Raw genomic sequence first — 18402 nt, forward strand, 5'->3', positions numbered from 1 at the left:
AACCAGGTTAAGTGGAAGGGGGAAATAAATTGTAAATAGGATTGTAGCTAAACACGAATTGGAACGGCATCAGCAGCAATCAGCTAAGTTTGGGGGCTGGGAAGTTGTGGTCCCATGGGTGGGAGAATGGGTGGGACGGGGAATAGCTGTGGGCTGGCACAGGGTAGCCACAGGAATGATCCTGCTCTTCAAGGCTCCATAGGAAGATAAGTAAATAAAAATACTTGTTTTTTGGTGGTGGCTGCAATCCCACAAACACTCAACGTCCACTCTACTCAGCGCTAACTCATGTTGCTGAGGGATCCTGCAACGACTGTGAGGTGTCTTATTAATATGTGCAAGAGTTCCAGGGCAACATTTTTCCCTTGTTGGGGGCAAAGTGCAGGAACGGGAGGCCGGCCCTCCGATTGGATTTTTCGTGGGTGGGAGCTATGTGCTTCCTGTGCAGGCGGGCAGGTTTGTGTGTGTGTGTGTGTGTGTGTGTGTGTGTGTGGTGGGGGGGGCGGGGGGGGGGAATGCCAAATGCGGAAGTGCGCTCCTTCAGGTGTATGACCTCCAATCTCCCTGAGGCTAAGTACTGCCTCAGGGAGATTGGTTCCCAAAGTGAAAAAGCTATTCTGTCGAAAATTTCATTTACCATCCATGTCCTCTCATGTGACAACGTCACATGAGTTGGGATATGGACATAAACTTTAAGTAAAAGTGACTGTTAATTTTTTAATTCAGTCATGAAGCCACATCTCGCCCCTGGACGAGGTTTCATGCTTTTTCAGGTGGCTGCCAGCCCTCCTGACCTGCCCACCACAGGTCCACTCAATTGCTTCAATTGTTTTTTGAATGGCCGCAATAGGCCGTTGACAGATCGGTGGGTGCACAGCTGACCCGGCTGCGCCCCGGCTGACCTGGAAATGCAAATGACGCGAGATGACGTTGGGAGTTCCGCCAGACACTATTCCGCGTCGGTGAGCGGGCTCCGCCCCTGCTTGCCGATGGGAAAATTCATCCCCTAATATCTGTTTGAGGCAGCCACCTGGGATGCCTGAAAATCATTCGAAATCAATGTAGGGCAAGATTTTCTGCTTTGAGTTGGAACCCTGACATCAGGCTGAAGTGCAGGTCTCGACCCCTCACTGTGTCAGAAGCAGACACCTGGCATTAATTTTGGTTGAACTGGTCAATTAGTGGTGGCGAGGGGGTGCGAGAAAGAGAGAGAGAGAGAGAGAGAGAGAGACCCTCAACTCAGGTGACTAACAGCTAAGAGAAACGATAAGGAACGTTTGGAACATATATGAGAGTGGGGTTGGTGGGGGCAAAGATGTGACACCCAACTTCTCTAGAAATATGGGACAAAAGGTGTTCTGGGAAGAGGATGTAAGGGACATGGGACAAAGGGTAAAACTACGGGACAATCCTGTAAAATACGGGACAGTTGGACACCCTGAGGTCACTGGATGGCCTCACAGCCGCGGTGGCCTGAATAGCTATGTGTAGATGGAGGGTGGTTGAGGGCGGGTGTTCCCTAGAAGGAACAGGTCGGCGGGCGCACAGCTGACTCGGCTGCGCCCCGGCGTCACCAACCTCAACAACGTCCCATCCCCCATCCCCAACATCCTGAGAGGCCACCAGATTAACTACCATAATTGGTTACCTATCACTTGTGGGCAGCCGTTCCACGTCTGACCTGGTCTTTCGGGAAATGGCTTGGGAGCAGGGTGGCCCCGGCAGACCAGCATGCCAGCTGGTGGCACTAAATTACAAGCTCACCCGCCTCAGCTCCCATCTCCATGGGGCTCCGAAAATCTTGCTCCTCTGGTGTCAGACATATCTCACACGTGCTCAGGACACAGGGAATATACATGCAAAGCTGCTCAATTTGATCCCAATTTTCCAGCTGGACCAATGTCTAGCCCTCAGTATTTTAGTGGAGTTTCCCTTCTCCACGTTGGTTAAGCTGTGACCTATTTCAAGCTTCTTATTTCAGGACTTACAGGATCCATAGTTTTCCTGTTTATTTTGTTCCTAACAAAATAAACTATTATTAAAAAAAATCTACTGCTGCCTTTTTTCTCTGTCTCTTTAGCCTACAGTTGGCTCCAGCGCCACCCAATGGAAGGATAAATTAATGGTCATTATCCACCACTGTTAACACAGCTTCAGTCAAGAGCCTTAATCCCCTATCGTCATGGTAATGCTTTAAAAAACAGATTACATAAATCCTCTTAAAAATCATGAACAGATTAACCATTGCCATGGGGAGGTAGGCCTTGACTTTGTTGCTATAGTGTAAAAGGGGACATAACAAGTCAACAGACTGTTTTACCTAGAATCATACAGCACAGGAGGTGGTTATTCGTTGTGATATAAAGAAATGCAGCAGCCAATTTTCACATAGCAAGCTCCCATAAAAGGCAGTGAGAAAAGTACTGCCATTAGCTATTGGCTCTGGGGTAAGTATAATCCAACCTTCGCCATTTGTAAGAAATGATGAGGAGGGTGTAGAAGCATTAAAAAAAAACACCTCGTTAAGCCGAAAGAGGCTTATCTAGTGGATAGTTCTGCTATGCTGAACACAAAAGTTGACTCAATGGTAGCACACTCTGACCTATCAGTCAGAGAATTATGGGTTCATACCCAACTTCAGAATCACACAATTGTTACAGCACAGAAGGAGGCCATTCGGTCAATCGTGTCTGCACTGGCTCTCCAAATTAGCAATTCACCTAGTGCCATTCTCCTCCCTTCTCCCTGTAATCTTGCACATTCTCCCTTTTCAGATAACAATTTAATTGCTCATGAACAGGCCTAAAGCTCTCACTTTAAGCCCTGGAAGGGCAAGGTAGCTCTAAAATTTGAGCAACAGGTGAAGCTGGCTGTTTCACGCTGCTACTATGCAGTTGCAACACGAGAGATATTCGCTACTAACAGGATGCTGTTGTCAAGCTAAAAAGACGCTATGCCTATCACACAAATGAGCAATGTGGTATATGAATTTTAGTGTCAGTGTGATGCTAGGTATGTAGGCCACGTGTCCCAGACTGGCAGATCATATCAGTCAGCATGGCCCAGCTGCTGTTCGCAATGGGCATGGGTCACACCATACCTAACCAGTCTGTGCTTGCAAATGCAAAACACAGTGTCCAACATTAGATGTGATTCTGTGATTGAACAACATTTAAATAATCCTCAGCGTGCTAACAACTAATTTAAGATTGTCAGTTGGGTTTGCAGTGTGGTGCATTTGCATGTACTGGAAGCTACATGTATTAATACATATAGTTCTTTGCAGACAGAAAGGACATGTACACAAATTGCACTTGTTTCAGTTAAACAAAATAAGTGACAGCCATTCGCTGAATCGTTCCTTAGGGCAATGCCTTGACCAATTGGGGTCAAGCTGCCTGGTTTAAATTTCTAACGATGCTTGGCAGTTAACTGTCAGTCACCATCACTGGTGCATTCTCCATGGCAAAGCCTCTCCCAATCAAAGTCCACTTGCCAACCAATCAGCACTCTCTTCCCATACAGTATACATTGTTGTTTTCCCCTTATATTGGTATTCTTGTGAAGTGTCCTGATGAGTACATGTCTATTTTTTCAGCAATACTCAAGTGCTGTACCAAACGACAATTTGATTCTCTTCTGAATGCCTTGATTGAACCTGCCTCCATCACACTCTCAGGCAGAGGGTTTCAGGCCTTAACCACCCCGGTGCGTGAAAAAGTTTTTTCTCATATTGCTTTTGCTTTTTCTGCCAATTACTTTAAATCTGTGCGCTCTCATTCTCAATCCTTTCACGAGTGGGAACTGTTTCTGCCCATCTAATCTGTCCAGACTCTCACGATTTTGAATACATCTATCAGATGTCCTCTCAGCCTTTTCTTCTCTCATTCCCAACAAACCTGTTGGAGTTTTTTGAGGATGTAACTAGCACAATAGATAAGGGGGAACTGATGGATGTGGTATATTTAGATTTTCCGAAAGCTTTTGATAATGACCCACACCAGAGGTCAGTAAACAAAATTAGAGCACATGGGATTAGGGGTAATATCCTGGCATGGATTGAGAACTGGTTAATGGATAGAAAACAGAGAGTAGGAATAAATGGGTCATTTTCACGATGGCAGGCTTTGACAAGTGGGGTACCACAACGATCAGTGCTTGGTCCCCTTTTCACAATCAATATCAATGATTTGGATGTAGGCATTAAATGTAATATTTCCATGTTTGCAGATGACGCAAAGCTAGGTGCAAGTGTGAGTTATGAGGAGGGTGCAAAAACACTTCAAGGTGATTTCCAGAGACTAAGCGAGTGGGCAAAAATTTGCAGATGGAAAACAATATGGAGAAATGTGAGGTTATACACTTTGGTAGGAAAACAGGAATACAGAGTATTTCTTAAATGGTGAGAGGCAGGGAAGTGTTGAACTTCAAAGGGACTTAGATATCCTTGTTTATTAGTCACTGAAAGCTGACATGCAGGTACAGCAAGCAATTAAGAAGTTAAATGGTATGCTGACCTTTATTACAAGAGGATTTGAATATAGGGTGAAGATGTCTTACTGCAATTATATAGAGCCTTGTGAGACCACTCCTTGAGTATGTTCAAGACTGAGATTGATAGATTTCTACATATTAAAAACATCAGGGGATATGGGAATAGTGCAAGAAAATGGTGTTGAAGTAGAAGATCATCCATGATCTCATATAATGGCAGAGCAAGCTCGAAGGGCTGAATGGCCTTCTCCTGCTCTTGTTTCTTATGTTTGCTGTATGCATGCAAATTAGCTGCTGTATTTTCATGAGCACCAATACAGTACTGTCTGTAATTCACTGGCTATGTAGCACTTCTTACGTTCTGAAGATGTAAGGCATTATAGGAACATAGGAGCATGAGTAGGTCATTCAGCCCCTCGAGCCTGCTCTGTCATTCAACCAGATCATGCTGATCATCTACCTCCACACCACTTTGCTGCACAACCCCCATAATCCCTTGATGTCAACAGTATTTAGAAATCTATCGATTTCTGTCCTGAACATGTTCAATTACTGAGCTTCCACAGTCCTCTGAAGGATTCCAAAGATTCACTACCCTCTCAGTGAAGAAATTCCTCTTCATCTCAGTCCTAAATGGCTTGCCCCTTATTCCCCTGGTTCTAGACACCCAGACAGGGGAAACATTCTTTCTGCATCTATCCTGTTCAGCCCTTAAGAATTTTCTAAGTTTCAATGAGATCACCTCTCATTCTTCTAAACTCAAAATACAGGCCCAGTTTCCTCAATCTCGCCTCATAGGACAGTCCCACCATCCCACAAATCAGTCTGGTGAACCTCCGCTGCATTGCCTTTGTAACAAGAATATCCTTCCTTACGTAAGTGGACCAAAACTGTACACAACACTCCAGGTGCGGTCTAACCAAGGTTTTATACAATTGATACAAGATATCTTTACTCCTGTTCTCAAATCATCTTGGAATAAAGGCCAACGTACCATTTGCCTTCCAAATTGCTTACTGCACCTAAATATTAGCTTTCACTGACTTATCAACAAGGACATCAAGGTCTCTTTGGACATCAACACATCCCAATCTCTCACCATTTAAGAAACGCCTCCATTCCTCACACTTATCCACTTTATATTACATCTGCCATGTTCTTGCCCACTCACTGAATGACTCAAATCTGATTGAAGCCTCTTTGCATCATCCACACAACACGTATTCCCAACTAGATTTGTGTCATCCGCAAACTTGGAAATATTCCATTTGGTCCCCACATCCAAATCATTGATATAGACTGTTAACTGGTGAGGCCCAAGTACTGATCCTTGAGGTACCCCACTAGTAACAGCCAACCAACCTGAGAATGGCCCGTTTATTCCTATTCTCTGTTTGCTGTCCGTTAACCAATCCTCAATCCATGCCACTTTATTACCCCTATCCCATATGCTCTAATCTTGTTTTCTAACTTCCTGTGTGAGACCTTATCGGAAGTCTTCTGAAAATTCAAATACGCCACATCAATTCTGCTAGTAACATGCTCAAAAAAACTCCAACAGGTTTGTCAAACATGACTTCCCTTTCATAAATCCACGTTGACTCTGCTCAATCAGATCATTATTTTCTAATTGTCCAGTTATCACATCCTTTATGATAGATTCTAGTATTTTCCCTACTACTGACGTCAGGCTAATAGATCTGTAGTTCTCCATTTTCTCTCCCCCTCCTTTCTTAAACAGTGGGGCTCCATTTGCAACCTTCCAATCTCTAGGAACCATTCTTGAATCTACAGAATTTTGAAAGATGACCACCAATGGATCCACTATCTCTATAGCCACCTCTTTTAACACTCTGGAAAAATAGGAAGTATTTTCTCCCCACACTTGAGATGCCTCCTGTCATTACTAATTGCTGCACCTTGCTCACATAGTAAGGGGATGGGAAAAATAATCTGTTCCAAAAAGGGCGGTGGAATAAAAAAAAATTCACGATATTTTTGGCATTGCAGCCTCACAAATGATTAACGAGAACTGAGTGAATTAGTTTCTAGAAAGGCCTTGTACATTCTACACATGTACATCAATACTATTTACTTTGGACTCAGCAATGCTGACAGGAACGTGCTGTACAGTCCCAGCTTATCTGGACTGTTATCCACACTTCCCAGTAAGAGGAGAAAAAACATCTGCTTCGTAACAGTCCTCTGGCACTGATCAAATGAAGAAAAAAACGCCTAAGGCACTCTATCTAATCTCTGAACTGATCAATCTCCAACACCATATATCAATCCATTCATGTTATTTGCTTTCCAGCGAAGTTTGTAATTTTACTATTAAAGAAATCCTTGCACAATCCCTGCAATAATTGAAAGAATTCCTAATCCCATTCCTGTTACTGTTGGGGACAGGCTGAATAGAAGCCTGTTTTTTCACTGTGGGAAAGAAAGATCAGAGACAGCTAATAAGTACAAAGGAAAAAGTTCAAACGCTGGAAACTGAAATAAAAATGGAAAGAAAGACAGCTTCTTTGAAGGGTTATCGATCTGAAACAATGTTAACTCTATTTCTATCTCCAAAGATGCTGCTCGATCGTTGACTGTTTCCAGAACTTTGTGCGTTCATTTTATATTAGTAAAGAAAAGATGTACTTGGAGTGGTGAGAACGTGGGAGTCAGAGGCACACGGAGTGGTTGAGTCGAATAGTATTGATTCGTTTAAGGGGAAACGTGGGTGAAGCATAAACACCAGCACTGTGGTGTATTTCTGTGCTATAAATTCTTTGTAAGACTATGCGAGGATAGATTAAGATTTTGGTTCAGATCCTTACACAAGAGCCATTCTGAGGAAGGGCCAGCCCCAAAATATTAGCCTTGACTTTACTCTTTACAAGTTCTGAATGAAAAAGAACTGTGTATTTTTTTATCATTTTCTGTTTTTGTTTTATAAGCTAGCTGGGAACTTCTCACAAGCACATCTTTTTGACACAGCTGGCCTTGTTCCATAAGGAGACAGGAGGGGATTGTTGCTTATTGAGCCTGGGTCCCTGAGCAGATGGTAAACTAGGTCCTCTTAGCTGGAGTGACACACTCACTTTGGTTTGAACATTTGATTTATTTTTAAGTGTGATACTCTTAAAAGTCTTAAAAAAATGCTCCAACTATTAAAATAGATGGCAACTGGACTTTTTGACAATAATTATTGTTTCCCGAGGTTGATAGCTGTTGCAGGGAAACCCCTAATGTGAAGAAGGTGTTCTGTCCTCTGAAATTTTATTGGCCTTGATTTTTGCCTGGCGCCCTGTGTTCTGATGCAGATGTTGGGTGTTAGTAAGTGCCCAATGGTTAGTGTGGTAACCGCACCCGTTACTGGGTTGGCCTAATTTTCACCTTGTGGGCAATTACCAGCGGTTGCTAACGTCCCTCTGAATCGCAAAGCTGAGGAGCATGCAACACACCATGATCATTTTGAAGGTGTTGACTGGGTGAAATTGAAGAAGTTCATTTTGATTTGTCAAGACCACTTCAGTGTTGCTCAAAATGCTTTTGGGTGTGCTCAACAATAAGTCTGGCAGTTGAGTGCATCTTATATCAGCACTCAATGAAATTCATGGGTGCTAGATAACTTTGCTCAGTCAGGACATTTTATGATACTTATAATTATACTTTTTAATCTCTACAAAGAAATAGAGTTAGATTAGGGTGTGAAAATGACAATGCTTTTGCAATACCCTATATCAAGATCGTAGTAATACCATCATCCCCAAGTCACACACCACCCTGATTTGGACATATATCACCATTCCTTCACTGTTGCTCGATCAATATCTAGGATATACATCCAAGCCACAATTGTGTGGAAGGGAACCTGGAGCTGACTATGTTCCCAGTGACATTGCGGCTCCTGTCCTGCTCAGTGAAAGAGGTTGCAGGGTGTTATCTCCTGATTGCCAGTTGGTGAAGGATGAAACCGAAGTCAATCTTTGCTCAGTTTAGATTAATCACAGAGTGAAACAGTACATGTACATACCTTCTAGCTCAACCATACCAGTTAGTAAGAGTCTTTTTATAAGTGCTCAAGTAACAACCCAATCTATGCCCTCAACCCACACATAGTTAACCATAATTTACATAAAATTAACAAAGGGCAAGCTGCTGCTGTTGAAGTAATCATAGTGGGTGCATCTGTACATATTGCGCCGAAGGTTGGTAATTGCAATAAATAATAAACGAAAGAAGTGACAGTCTTATATTGCTATATTCATGCTGGAATGTAAAATGATGATAATCTAAACTTACCCATGATCCTTAAGAACAGTAGGCGCAAGCTGCAGTATAGCTTTGATGACATCCAATCCATCTGCTCCACCGTCCAGTGCATCATGGTCTTCATACCTGGAGTTATTCAGGTGAAGAAGAAGCTTTCATAAAATTCTGGATCTTATCCTCTATGATTCCCTCGCTTCTCTTTTCTTGCTGTGAATGGCATCATGCTATTTTCCTCCCTGATTTTCTCAGGTGCCTGGTGCTATCAAGATTCCTTAGTTGAAAGAATTACATGTTCACTGGCCTCTAGAGGCTCAGCAGCCACAAATGGATGGCAGGAGGTGGGCATAAGGAGCTCTGGGGAAATAAGGATGATTTTGCCCTCGCCCTTTTGAGATGTCAGGCTTCTACTTAACAGCCTAAATTTTCTGAGTACATAACATTATCTTGAAACAGCATTTACACGTGAATTACTTTCTATCTGGATGTTTTGTATTGCAGTGGGTAGCGCCCTGCCTGTGGTCCAGAAGCTCTGGGTTCGAGTCCCACCACAGGCCAAGAAAGGTGCGCTCATAAGGCATCCAAACAGGTTGAGTATCAACTTGTAACTCCTTCTAACACACACCAATGGCAGGCAGTAAAAGCAGGAGAGATTCCTGGTCAGTTAGGTGATGGAAAGAACATTGGAGCCTTTACCATCACTTTTCATAGCTCCAGATTACAACATGCATGTAAAAGTGTGTGTTGCCACGGCAACTTAGTGTCAGACTCCAAGTGAACTGTAACGTACTAGCATCTTATCTATTATAGGAATTTAAGCAAACCATCTAAATCACTCTAAGATCTTTTTTGTTGAAACTGTTTCAAAGGCTATTTGTCAATCCTTTTTTTCCAAGCATTCTACTTATGTGGTGAGAATGCGTTCCTTGCATCCAAGTTCAAATCATCTATACAAAAATGAACTCCAATGTATATCATCTTTCTCAGTCTGGAGAACACCTATTCATCATGAATCTGTCCTTCCTCTCTTTCCTCTAGACTAGTATACTTTTTCATATATCATTAAATTCAGCCCTTCTGCAAATCAATACATTTATGGTTAATCTTCTACTTCCACACCACCTGCATAATCCTGCATTTTTGTAACAGGTGTCTTGTGAGACTCCTTCTCAAATGCTTTCCTAAAATCCACATACACTGCATCTATCTCATCCTCCTTTATCAATCAAAGTGATCACTTTTCAAGTGACTTAAATTTTTTCAAAAATGCCTTCCCCTTAACAAGTTCACATTGGCTGCCCTTGATTAATCTATGCAATTTTAAATGCTGGCTAACTTTATCTTGATAAAGACAGGCTATACTGTAAGCTCTCTTCCCACCCCTGCTACCCCAGGGAACACTATTGTACAACCAGATATTAGAATATGAAAACTCCTGTTTGTAAGGGATGTGAAATGAAGCAAATTTCTGCAGACCTGGACCATAAATTGGAAGGGGAGCTTTTACTCCATTAATTTGAGCTGAATTTGAACCAAAAATATCTCAGATATGAAAGGAAAACCAGCTCAATTCCAGTTCTATGCTATGGGGGGCAAGCAGGATTCACTGGGTTTAGTAGAAATGTGGAGAATATGTTCTGTTTGACTTACTTGAGGGTCTCGGGCATTAGTCCAGGCATATCTTTATGAAACACATATGGTGGGTTACTGACAATCACATCCACCAGTCCACAGATCCGAGCCAGCTTCTGAGAATCTATGTGAAACAAATTCCGGTTCAGGACAGGTTTGGCACTGCAATTTGTCGTGCTTAATATCCTACATTGCCAACAGAAAACAAAATACACAGGAAGCCACAGAATACCTGGATTAGAACAAGAATTTTTAGGAGAAGAAAAAGTCTATTGGATTCAATAGGTCCATTACTTTTCATGGATCACCTCTATCTTTCCATTACATTTCTCAATCCCTCCTCTTCAAAGTATAAGCCTAATTTATTTGCTCACTTCTTGGAGAGGGGCTCAAATATACCTTCCCTTTAAAATATTTACTGGCTTTTATTTAACCTGAGCATGGTAAAGAAGCACAGAAACCTTTTGGGTTGTTATTCTGCGATTGTACAAAGGTTTGAACAAACTGTGCCCCAATAGGTCATTAATCCTTCACCGAACTGTTTCCCTTTCGTTAGAGTTGTCAAGTGCATCCCAATTCATTCACAAGGTTGTAGAAAAAAGGAAAGTGGGATGGCAAACAATATTTTGATTAATACTTGCCTAAGTATATTCAAGCTAAAAATTGAAGGTCTGCCAGTTAACAAGAAATGTTGCTTGCTTTTTCAGAAAAGCTGGAATATGGTGATAAGGATTCTCTATTTTATCCCTGGGTATTGTTATATGTACCGAGCAGATAAGAACACAAACTTATTCATGTGGGACATGAGATTTACTTATGGGATTGGCCAATAGTGTGGAAGATGAAGATCAATGGTAAAAACTGCAAAAATGCAACATCCAAAAGGGATTACTGATAAACCCACTGATGTAGAAGGCCTATTGTTAGTCTCAAGGCTTTCGCCCACATTACAGATATTGGGGCTTATTTCGACCTAACTTGTCAGACAGAAAGCCATGGGCCAAAGGCAACCCTTTAGTTACTTGTTGTTGGAACTCTGAAAAAGAGTCATACGGACTTGAAACACTAACTCTGTTTTTCTCTCCACAGATAATGCCAGACCTCCTGAGTTTTTCCAGCATTTTGTTTTTATGGGATTGGATGGAACTGTACTCCCGACTTCAATGGAGAAGAAAGTCAAATGGGTGCAAAGCCTATACTACATCCAGCCCCATCAGCATTCCAACAGGTCGGTCAGGCTAAAGTTGCCCTGAAAACTGTCCTATCTGGGATACAAGTACATCCATCATGCTAGTAAATATTTCACATCTTTTCTGTGGGAAAGTCTGACTTGTCCGTCTCAGCAAATACATACTTTTTGGTTCCTATTATTACATTTACAAGCTGGAACATGACTGCGCTTGTGTTCTCATTGCTTTTAGTTGCTTGTTGGTAAAGACTTTGTTGGCCATAACACCAGGCAGCTCTGAAATTCTGCAATGGAAGCATTATGTATTCCGTTTCAAATAAGTTTCTAGGGTCTTCAAAGGGGCAATAAATACCATTTATAATACAGCTTTATGCACTCCCCGAGGTTTTTGGTTCTTTTTTTAATATTTAGTAGGAATGTATTTCCTGAAAAATTCTTTGAACCATTTCCCAGCAACTTGCGATCCTGAAAAAAGCTCAGAAAACAACACTGGCTGCTCCTACTGTTAGTCTGTTAATTATTCATAATCCTCACTTTTAATTTTCCAAATATTAAATTGCCACCCACCCCCCCCCCACCCCCGCCGGCGTAAAAGTTGGGGACTGAGCTGCCCTCCACTTGGCCCACTTTCCCTGTAGCTATTTAATGGTCACCCCAATCAGGAGAGGGAGTGCTGCCTCCAAGAAGGCTCTCTGGTCCCAGCAGCAGCACCGGGAGTGGTGACCACTGCTGGGGCTGTAGCCATTCCAAAGAAGGCCTGGTGTGATGGAGCATATGGGCTTTAAAGTAAGTCTGAGGTCTCACCAGGACCAGCTGGTAGTCAGCAGCGAAGGTGGCAAGGGGGTTGGGGGCCAGGGTAGACAGAGCAGGGGAGGGGGGGACTACACGTGGGTGGGATGGCCTTGGAGGGGCCTTTGATGGACACAGGGGGCTTGTAAAGATGGAAACCGCCCCCCTTGACCAGTCACCGTTAAAATCCCAGTGGTGGCTGGAGGAGATACTGAAGTGGCTATCAATTGGCTGCTTAAGGTCCTGAATTGGCCTATGGGAGGGCCAGGAACAACACGCAGGGCATGGTGCCTAATTTTATAGCCAGCCCACCTGCCTGCCAACCCGCCTCAGGGGCAGAGGCTGTAAATCCAGCCCCAAATGGTGCCGTGGGGTATGAATGAATATCACAGAGATTTGAACTCCAGAGTTTCTAATCTCTGCTCTGCTGCTCAGGGAAGCACCAGTTCGAGACTATGTGTCTTCTAGCAGCATCTTGAATAATTGGCTGGGATAACACTTGCATTTATATCATGCTCCATCGCATTGAAATGCATCAAAGAACTTCATACAGTTAATGGCTTTTGAAGTCCAGAGACTGTTGATAAGCATAAGATGCTTCCATCAGTCTATTTCTGATCTTAGCCTCTGAGTCGGAAACTTAATCAATCTTTTACCTATTAGAGTTGCAAGGTCTGAAAGGGGAGAAAAGATCTGTCCTCTCTGGATGGTAACTGACCCTAGCCACAGGCTGAACCAGACTGCTCGCATCCTATTTGAAGCTGAGCTGAGCTTCCAACCTCATATCCAATTCATTAGTAAGACTACCTATTTCCACCTCCATATCGTCGTCCACCTGCCTCTGTATCAACTCATCAGCTAATGAAACCCTCATCCATGCTTTAGTTACCTTTAGTCCCATCTATTCTAAAGGACTTCAAATAGTCCCCCACCTCCAACTTCGGTAAAATTCAGCTCACCCAAAACCACTTGCTGCATCCTAACTTGTCCTGTGCTCCTAACACCCCTGTGCTCACTGACTTATAGTGGCTCCTGCTCTAGCAATGCCTTGATTTTAAAATTCTCAAATCACTCTATGGCTTCGTCCCTCCCAATTCTGTAATCTTCCAGTCCCATAATGCTCAGGATCTCTGTACTCTTCTGATTATGGCTTCATGTGCACGCCTGATTTTAATAATTCCATCACTGGTGACTTTGTCTTTAACTGCCTATGCCCTAAGTTCTAGAATACCCTTGCTAAGCCTCTCTGCCCCTCTTTCTTTCTTTAAAACCCTCATTAAAACCTACGTCCATGACCAAACCTCAACAATTTTAGTGGGGTGGGGGAAGGGTTGGTTGGTTGGAAAGTGCACGCTCTAATCCTCCTGGCCTTGGCAGTGTGAAGCCCGTGCAATTTTAATTTCTAGGCCTCACTGGCAATCCGCCAGACAGATACCCACCTAAAATATCACCAAGTGACAGCTGGCCAGGAGGCAGGCATGGAGTTTTTGGCAGCTGGAGGCTGCTGGTCAACGCCAAGGGAGTGACCAACAGCAACCAGACAGTTTCATGAAGATCCTGATGGAGGGAATGGAAAGAGCCTGGAGCAGGAGAGGACCAAACATTCCTTCTGGAGTCCATAGGTGCAGGAAATTGGCATGTATGGAATCTGGCTGATTTTAACTACCCAGCCCCAAGTGCTCAGTTTCCATTCAGCGAGTAGGGTTAAAATCACCCTTATCAGCCATATAAAAAAGATTAAGAACAGAAGAATACAAGAAATAGGAGCAGGAGAAGGCCTTTCAGAACCTCCAACCTGCTTTGCCATTGAATAAGATCATGACTGATCAGGTTGTGGCTTTAACTCCACTTTCTTGCCTGCCCCCACAATCCCTGACTCTCTTGTAGGTCAAAAATCTATCTAACTCAGCCTTGAATATATTCAATGACCCCGTCTTCACTGCTCTCTGTGGAAGCGAATTCCAAAGACTAACAGCCCTTTGAGAGAAGAAATTCCTCCTCATTTCTGTCTTAAATGGAAGATCACTAATTTTTAAACTTTGCTCTCTGGTTCTAGATTCCCCCAGAGGAAACATCCTCTCAGCATCTACCCAGTTGAGCGCCATCAGAATCTTGTATGTTTCAGTAAGATCACCTCTCTTTCTTCTAAACTCCAATGAGCATAGGCCCAACCTGCTCAACTTTTCCTTATAAGACAACCTCTTCATCCCAGGAATCAACCTAGTGCACTTTCTCTGAACTACTTCCATTGCAAGTATATCCCTCTTAAGTAAGGAGACCAAAACTGTACACAGCACGCTAGATGCAGTCTTACCAATTCCCTATACAGCTGCAGCAAGACTTCCCTACATTTATACTTCATCCCCCTTGCAATAAAGCCCAACATGCTATTTGCCTTCCTAATTGCTTTCCCTGCGTGTTAACTTTTTGTGATTCATGTACAAGGACACCCGGGGGCTTGGCCTAAATAGCCAAGTGGTTATGGTACTGGGTTTGTAACCCCAAGATCAAGAGTTCAAATCTCACAATGGCAAAACTATGAAACAATGTAACTTCATCTGAAACAGATGGAAATGGGTTTGTACTCGAAAGAGTTACATCAATGTACAGTCAATGTACTGGAAATCTCACCAGGCATTTGGCTTAGCCTAAATAGCCAAGTGGTTATGGTACTGGGTTTGTAACCCCAAGATCAAGAGTTCAAATCTCACAATGGCAAAACTATGAAACAATGTAACTTCATCTGAATAGAAACAGATGGAAATGGGTTTGTACTCGAAAGAGTTACAAGGACACCCGGGTCTCTCCATACTGCAGTATTAGCTAACTGGTTGAATCTGGTTTCTCTAGCTCCAGTTCTGTTTACCATAAATTCAGATTCCTTATGTCCTCCTCACAACTTGCTTTCCTACCTATTTTTGTGTCGTCAAATGCACAGTTCTCAGTACAAAATAATCACAAATTTTACTGATCTCCATGAACTGTTGATAAAAAGACATTTTTCCTGTGCCAACACAACTCTAACCCCGAAAGATGTTTAAATCCTACTTGGCTATTAGAAACATTACAAAGTATTACAATTTTTTTTACAGCACAGAAACAAGCCATGCGGACGAACAGATTCATGGCATTCTTAATGTTCCACACGAGCCTCCCCAAACTCTTCATCTAACCCCACCAAAATGTCCTTCTACTCCTTTCTCCCTCATGTGATTAACCTCACTTCCCCTTAAATGTATTGATACTATTCGCCTCAACTACTCCATGTGGTAATGAGTTCCTTATTTTAACCATTCTCTGGGTAAAAAAATTTCTCTTGAATTCTCTTTTGGCAAGCCACTGATTAACTTCCAATTTCTGGTGGCCTCATAATTGACTGACGAGAACAACCCACAACCTGACTTCTGCTCGTTAAAGTAAAATAAACTCTATGTTTATCTCACAAAGTGGAATCAATTCTGATATAGCTGTCAGACAAATCTATTGCTCAAAATATCAACAGCTTGTCAAAGATATTCGCTGGCCAGCCTTTCTCAGCTCAAATGAGATTGCAGAGAGTGAACATTGCCTAAACAATTATCAGGACGCTGTCGGGGAAAATACTTTTTCACAGATATGATGAACAACTGACAGGCAGATGTTTCCCCCCAGAAACAAAACCTTTATTATTTAGAAAATGCAGCAAATAAAATCTAAGCAGCAATACTAACAAGATGCAACTGTTAGACATATTCCTTGGTGACATCTTCTGGCTTGCCTCTCATAGCTTTTTCCACATAACTTTCTTCATTTCCTCCATTTCTTTCATGTTATCTGTTGCAAGAACCATTCGTCATTCTTCCACTCTTGCACCACTAAAACTTGTGTTTCTAAGCTGAGGGTACTTGTTTTTGTAATAAGTAGAATGGATTCTGGCTAAACTTTCATACATCCGTTCACATTTCTCTGGGTCTGTAATCTGGGTGCTCTCCCCTTCCCGGAAACTTTGCGTCACTACAGTCGTTGCTGAATGAAAGCATGGAGATCATGGCCTTTCTTAGTCTGATCGAGGGGCCACTCCTCGCAGAGTTTGAGGAACCGGCAGTACCGAATTGCTGCCATTCTTGAGCACTCCCCTCCCCCAGCTGGTGTCCAGCAGTTTACAGGGAGCACCAGCACCAATTGTTCAACAATATTAATGCTTATGAAACAACCTACCATCTATCACTGCTTATGGGTGTTCTCTGCAGCTTGAAAAATCAGCTATTAAATAATCTCATAAGTGTGTCATTTTTGTCTTGAGGATTCCTGGTTTGAACTATCTTCAAACTTGTGCCGTACTCGTGTCTTTCTGGCTGTTCACAGTTACTCAAAATTCTCTCTTCTGGCTTTTCCCTCTCCATTATGAAATTATCCATTTTGGTAGAGAAAACAGAAAGGCTGAGTATTTCTTAAATGGTGAGAGGTTGGGAAGTGTTGATGTCCAAAGGGACATAGATGCCTTTGTTCATGAGTCACTAGAAGCTAGCTGGCAAGTGCAGTAAACAATTAGGAAGGCAAATAGTGTGTTGGCCTTCATCGTAAGGGGATTTGAGTACAAGAGTAAAGACATCTTGCTGCAATTGTATAAAGTCTTGGTGAGACCACACTTGGAGTACTGCGTACAGTTTTGATCTTCTTATCTAAGGGAGGATATACTTGCCATAGAGGGAGTGCAACAAATGTTCATCAGACTAACCCCTGGGATAGCAGGATTGTCTTATGAGGAAATACTGAGGCACCTGGTTCAGTATTCATTAGTGTTTTGAAGAATGACAGGTGATCTTATTGAAACCTACAAAATTCTTACAGGGCGTGACAGGGTAGATGTAGATAGGCTGGAGGGTCTAGGACCAGGGACAGAGTCTCAGAACAAGGGGCAGGGCTTTTAAGACTGAAATGAGGAAAAATTTCTTCACTCGGAGGGTAGTGAATCTTTGGAATCCTCTACCCCAGAAGGCTGTAGAAGCTCAGTCATTGAGCATGTTCAAGGCAGAAACTGATAGATTTCTGGACACTAATGCCATCAAGAATATGGGGACAGTGGAGAAAAATGGCATGGATGATCCACCATGATCTGTTTGAACGGCGGAGCAGGCTCGACAGGCTGAATGGCTCGCTTCTGCTCCTATGTTCCAATGCCCACCGGTCTCCATTTTATGCAGTCCAGTCTTCTGAATTAACCAAATTGAAATCCCAACACGTTCTGGTGAACCATGGTTTTATAAATCACTATTAATACCACCATCATACAAAGTTCTTAAAAACAAGCATAATTTCATCCTATTAAATATTTGGTTAGTATAGCAATACTATCAACAAAATACAAAGCAATCATCATCATTAAAACCGGACATCTGATCATCATCACATTGTTGTTGTGGGACCTGACTGCAAACTGGCTGCCACATTTCCCACATTACAACAGAAAGTACACTTCAATTGGCTGTAAAATGTTTTGAGACATCCTGAAGCTTTCTATACAAATGCAAGTTCTTTCTTGCTTACTAAGTGGGGTACCAACCAATTAGGGGAAAAAAAGCACCTCAATTTCATTACCATAAAGCCACAATAACCAAATATCATCCAGGCCCAGCTGACATGTACAACTTAATGAAACTGCAAAGGAAGAGAAAGACTGCATAAGTGAAAGTGGCCCACTGAGATGATGCTACCGCTAGTTGCTTCTAAGAATCTGTAACCCAATCTGTTACCACGAAGCAAAATAACCTGATACTAACCCAGCCACCAGAAGCATGTGTTCGATTAATTTGCAGCATCGATCATTTGCACCCACTGATATAACATGCTCTGGAGGTGCAAGAATGCGGGGAAGGCCTGTGCTGGGAATTTCCAAAATGAACAAATACGAAACTGAACTGTACATTCAGTATGCCCACGCAGCTGTGGTGGCTCTGGGAACTCTACACCACAGCCCTCAGTTTCTGAGGCTGTGCTGATGCTGCAGTGCTTTGCAAGGAGCAGGCATGCTGCTAATCAGGGCTTTGCGTGCCTAA

At 42.7% G+C, this 18402-nt stretch overlaps 1 protein-coding gene across 10 annotated transcripts in view; it reads right to left on the reverse strand.

Moving 5' to 3' along the window:
- The window catches only part of hemk1 (HemK methyltransferase family member 1), a 109910-nt gene that overhangs the window by 18586 nt on the left and 72922 nt on the right, over positions 1-18402 (reverse strand). For all 10 annotated transcript variants that reach the window (XR_005943553.1, XR_005943555.1, XR_005943554.1 and 7 more), the window contains 2 exons: positions 10408-10513; positions 8791-8886 (listed from right to left, as the gene is read on the reverse strand). Coding sequence is in view for 7 of the 10 variants with exons in the window: in XM_041191894.1 (XP_041047828.1) it covers positions 8791-8886; positions 10408-10513 (202 nt within the window). In the remaining 3 variants the exon portion in view is untranslated. The remainder of the gene's footprint in view (positions 1-8790; positions 8887-10407; positions 10514-18402) is intronic.

Source organism: Carcharodon carcharias, chromosome 7 (assembly GCF_017639515.1).
Source record: "Carcharodon carcharias isolate sCarCar2 chromosome 7, sCarCar2.pri, whole genome shotgun sequence".
NCBI lineage: Eukaryota > Metazoa > Chordata > Chondrichthyes > Lamniformes > Lamnidae > Carcharodon > Carcharodon carcharias.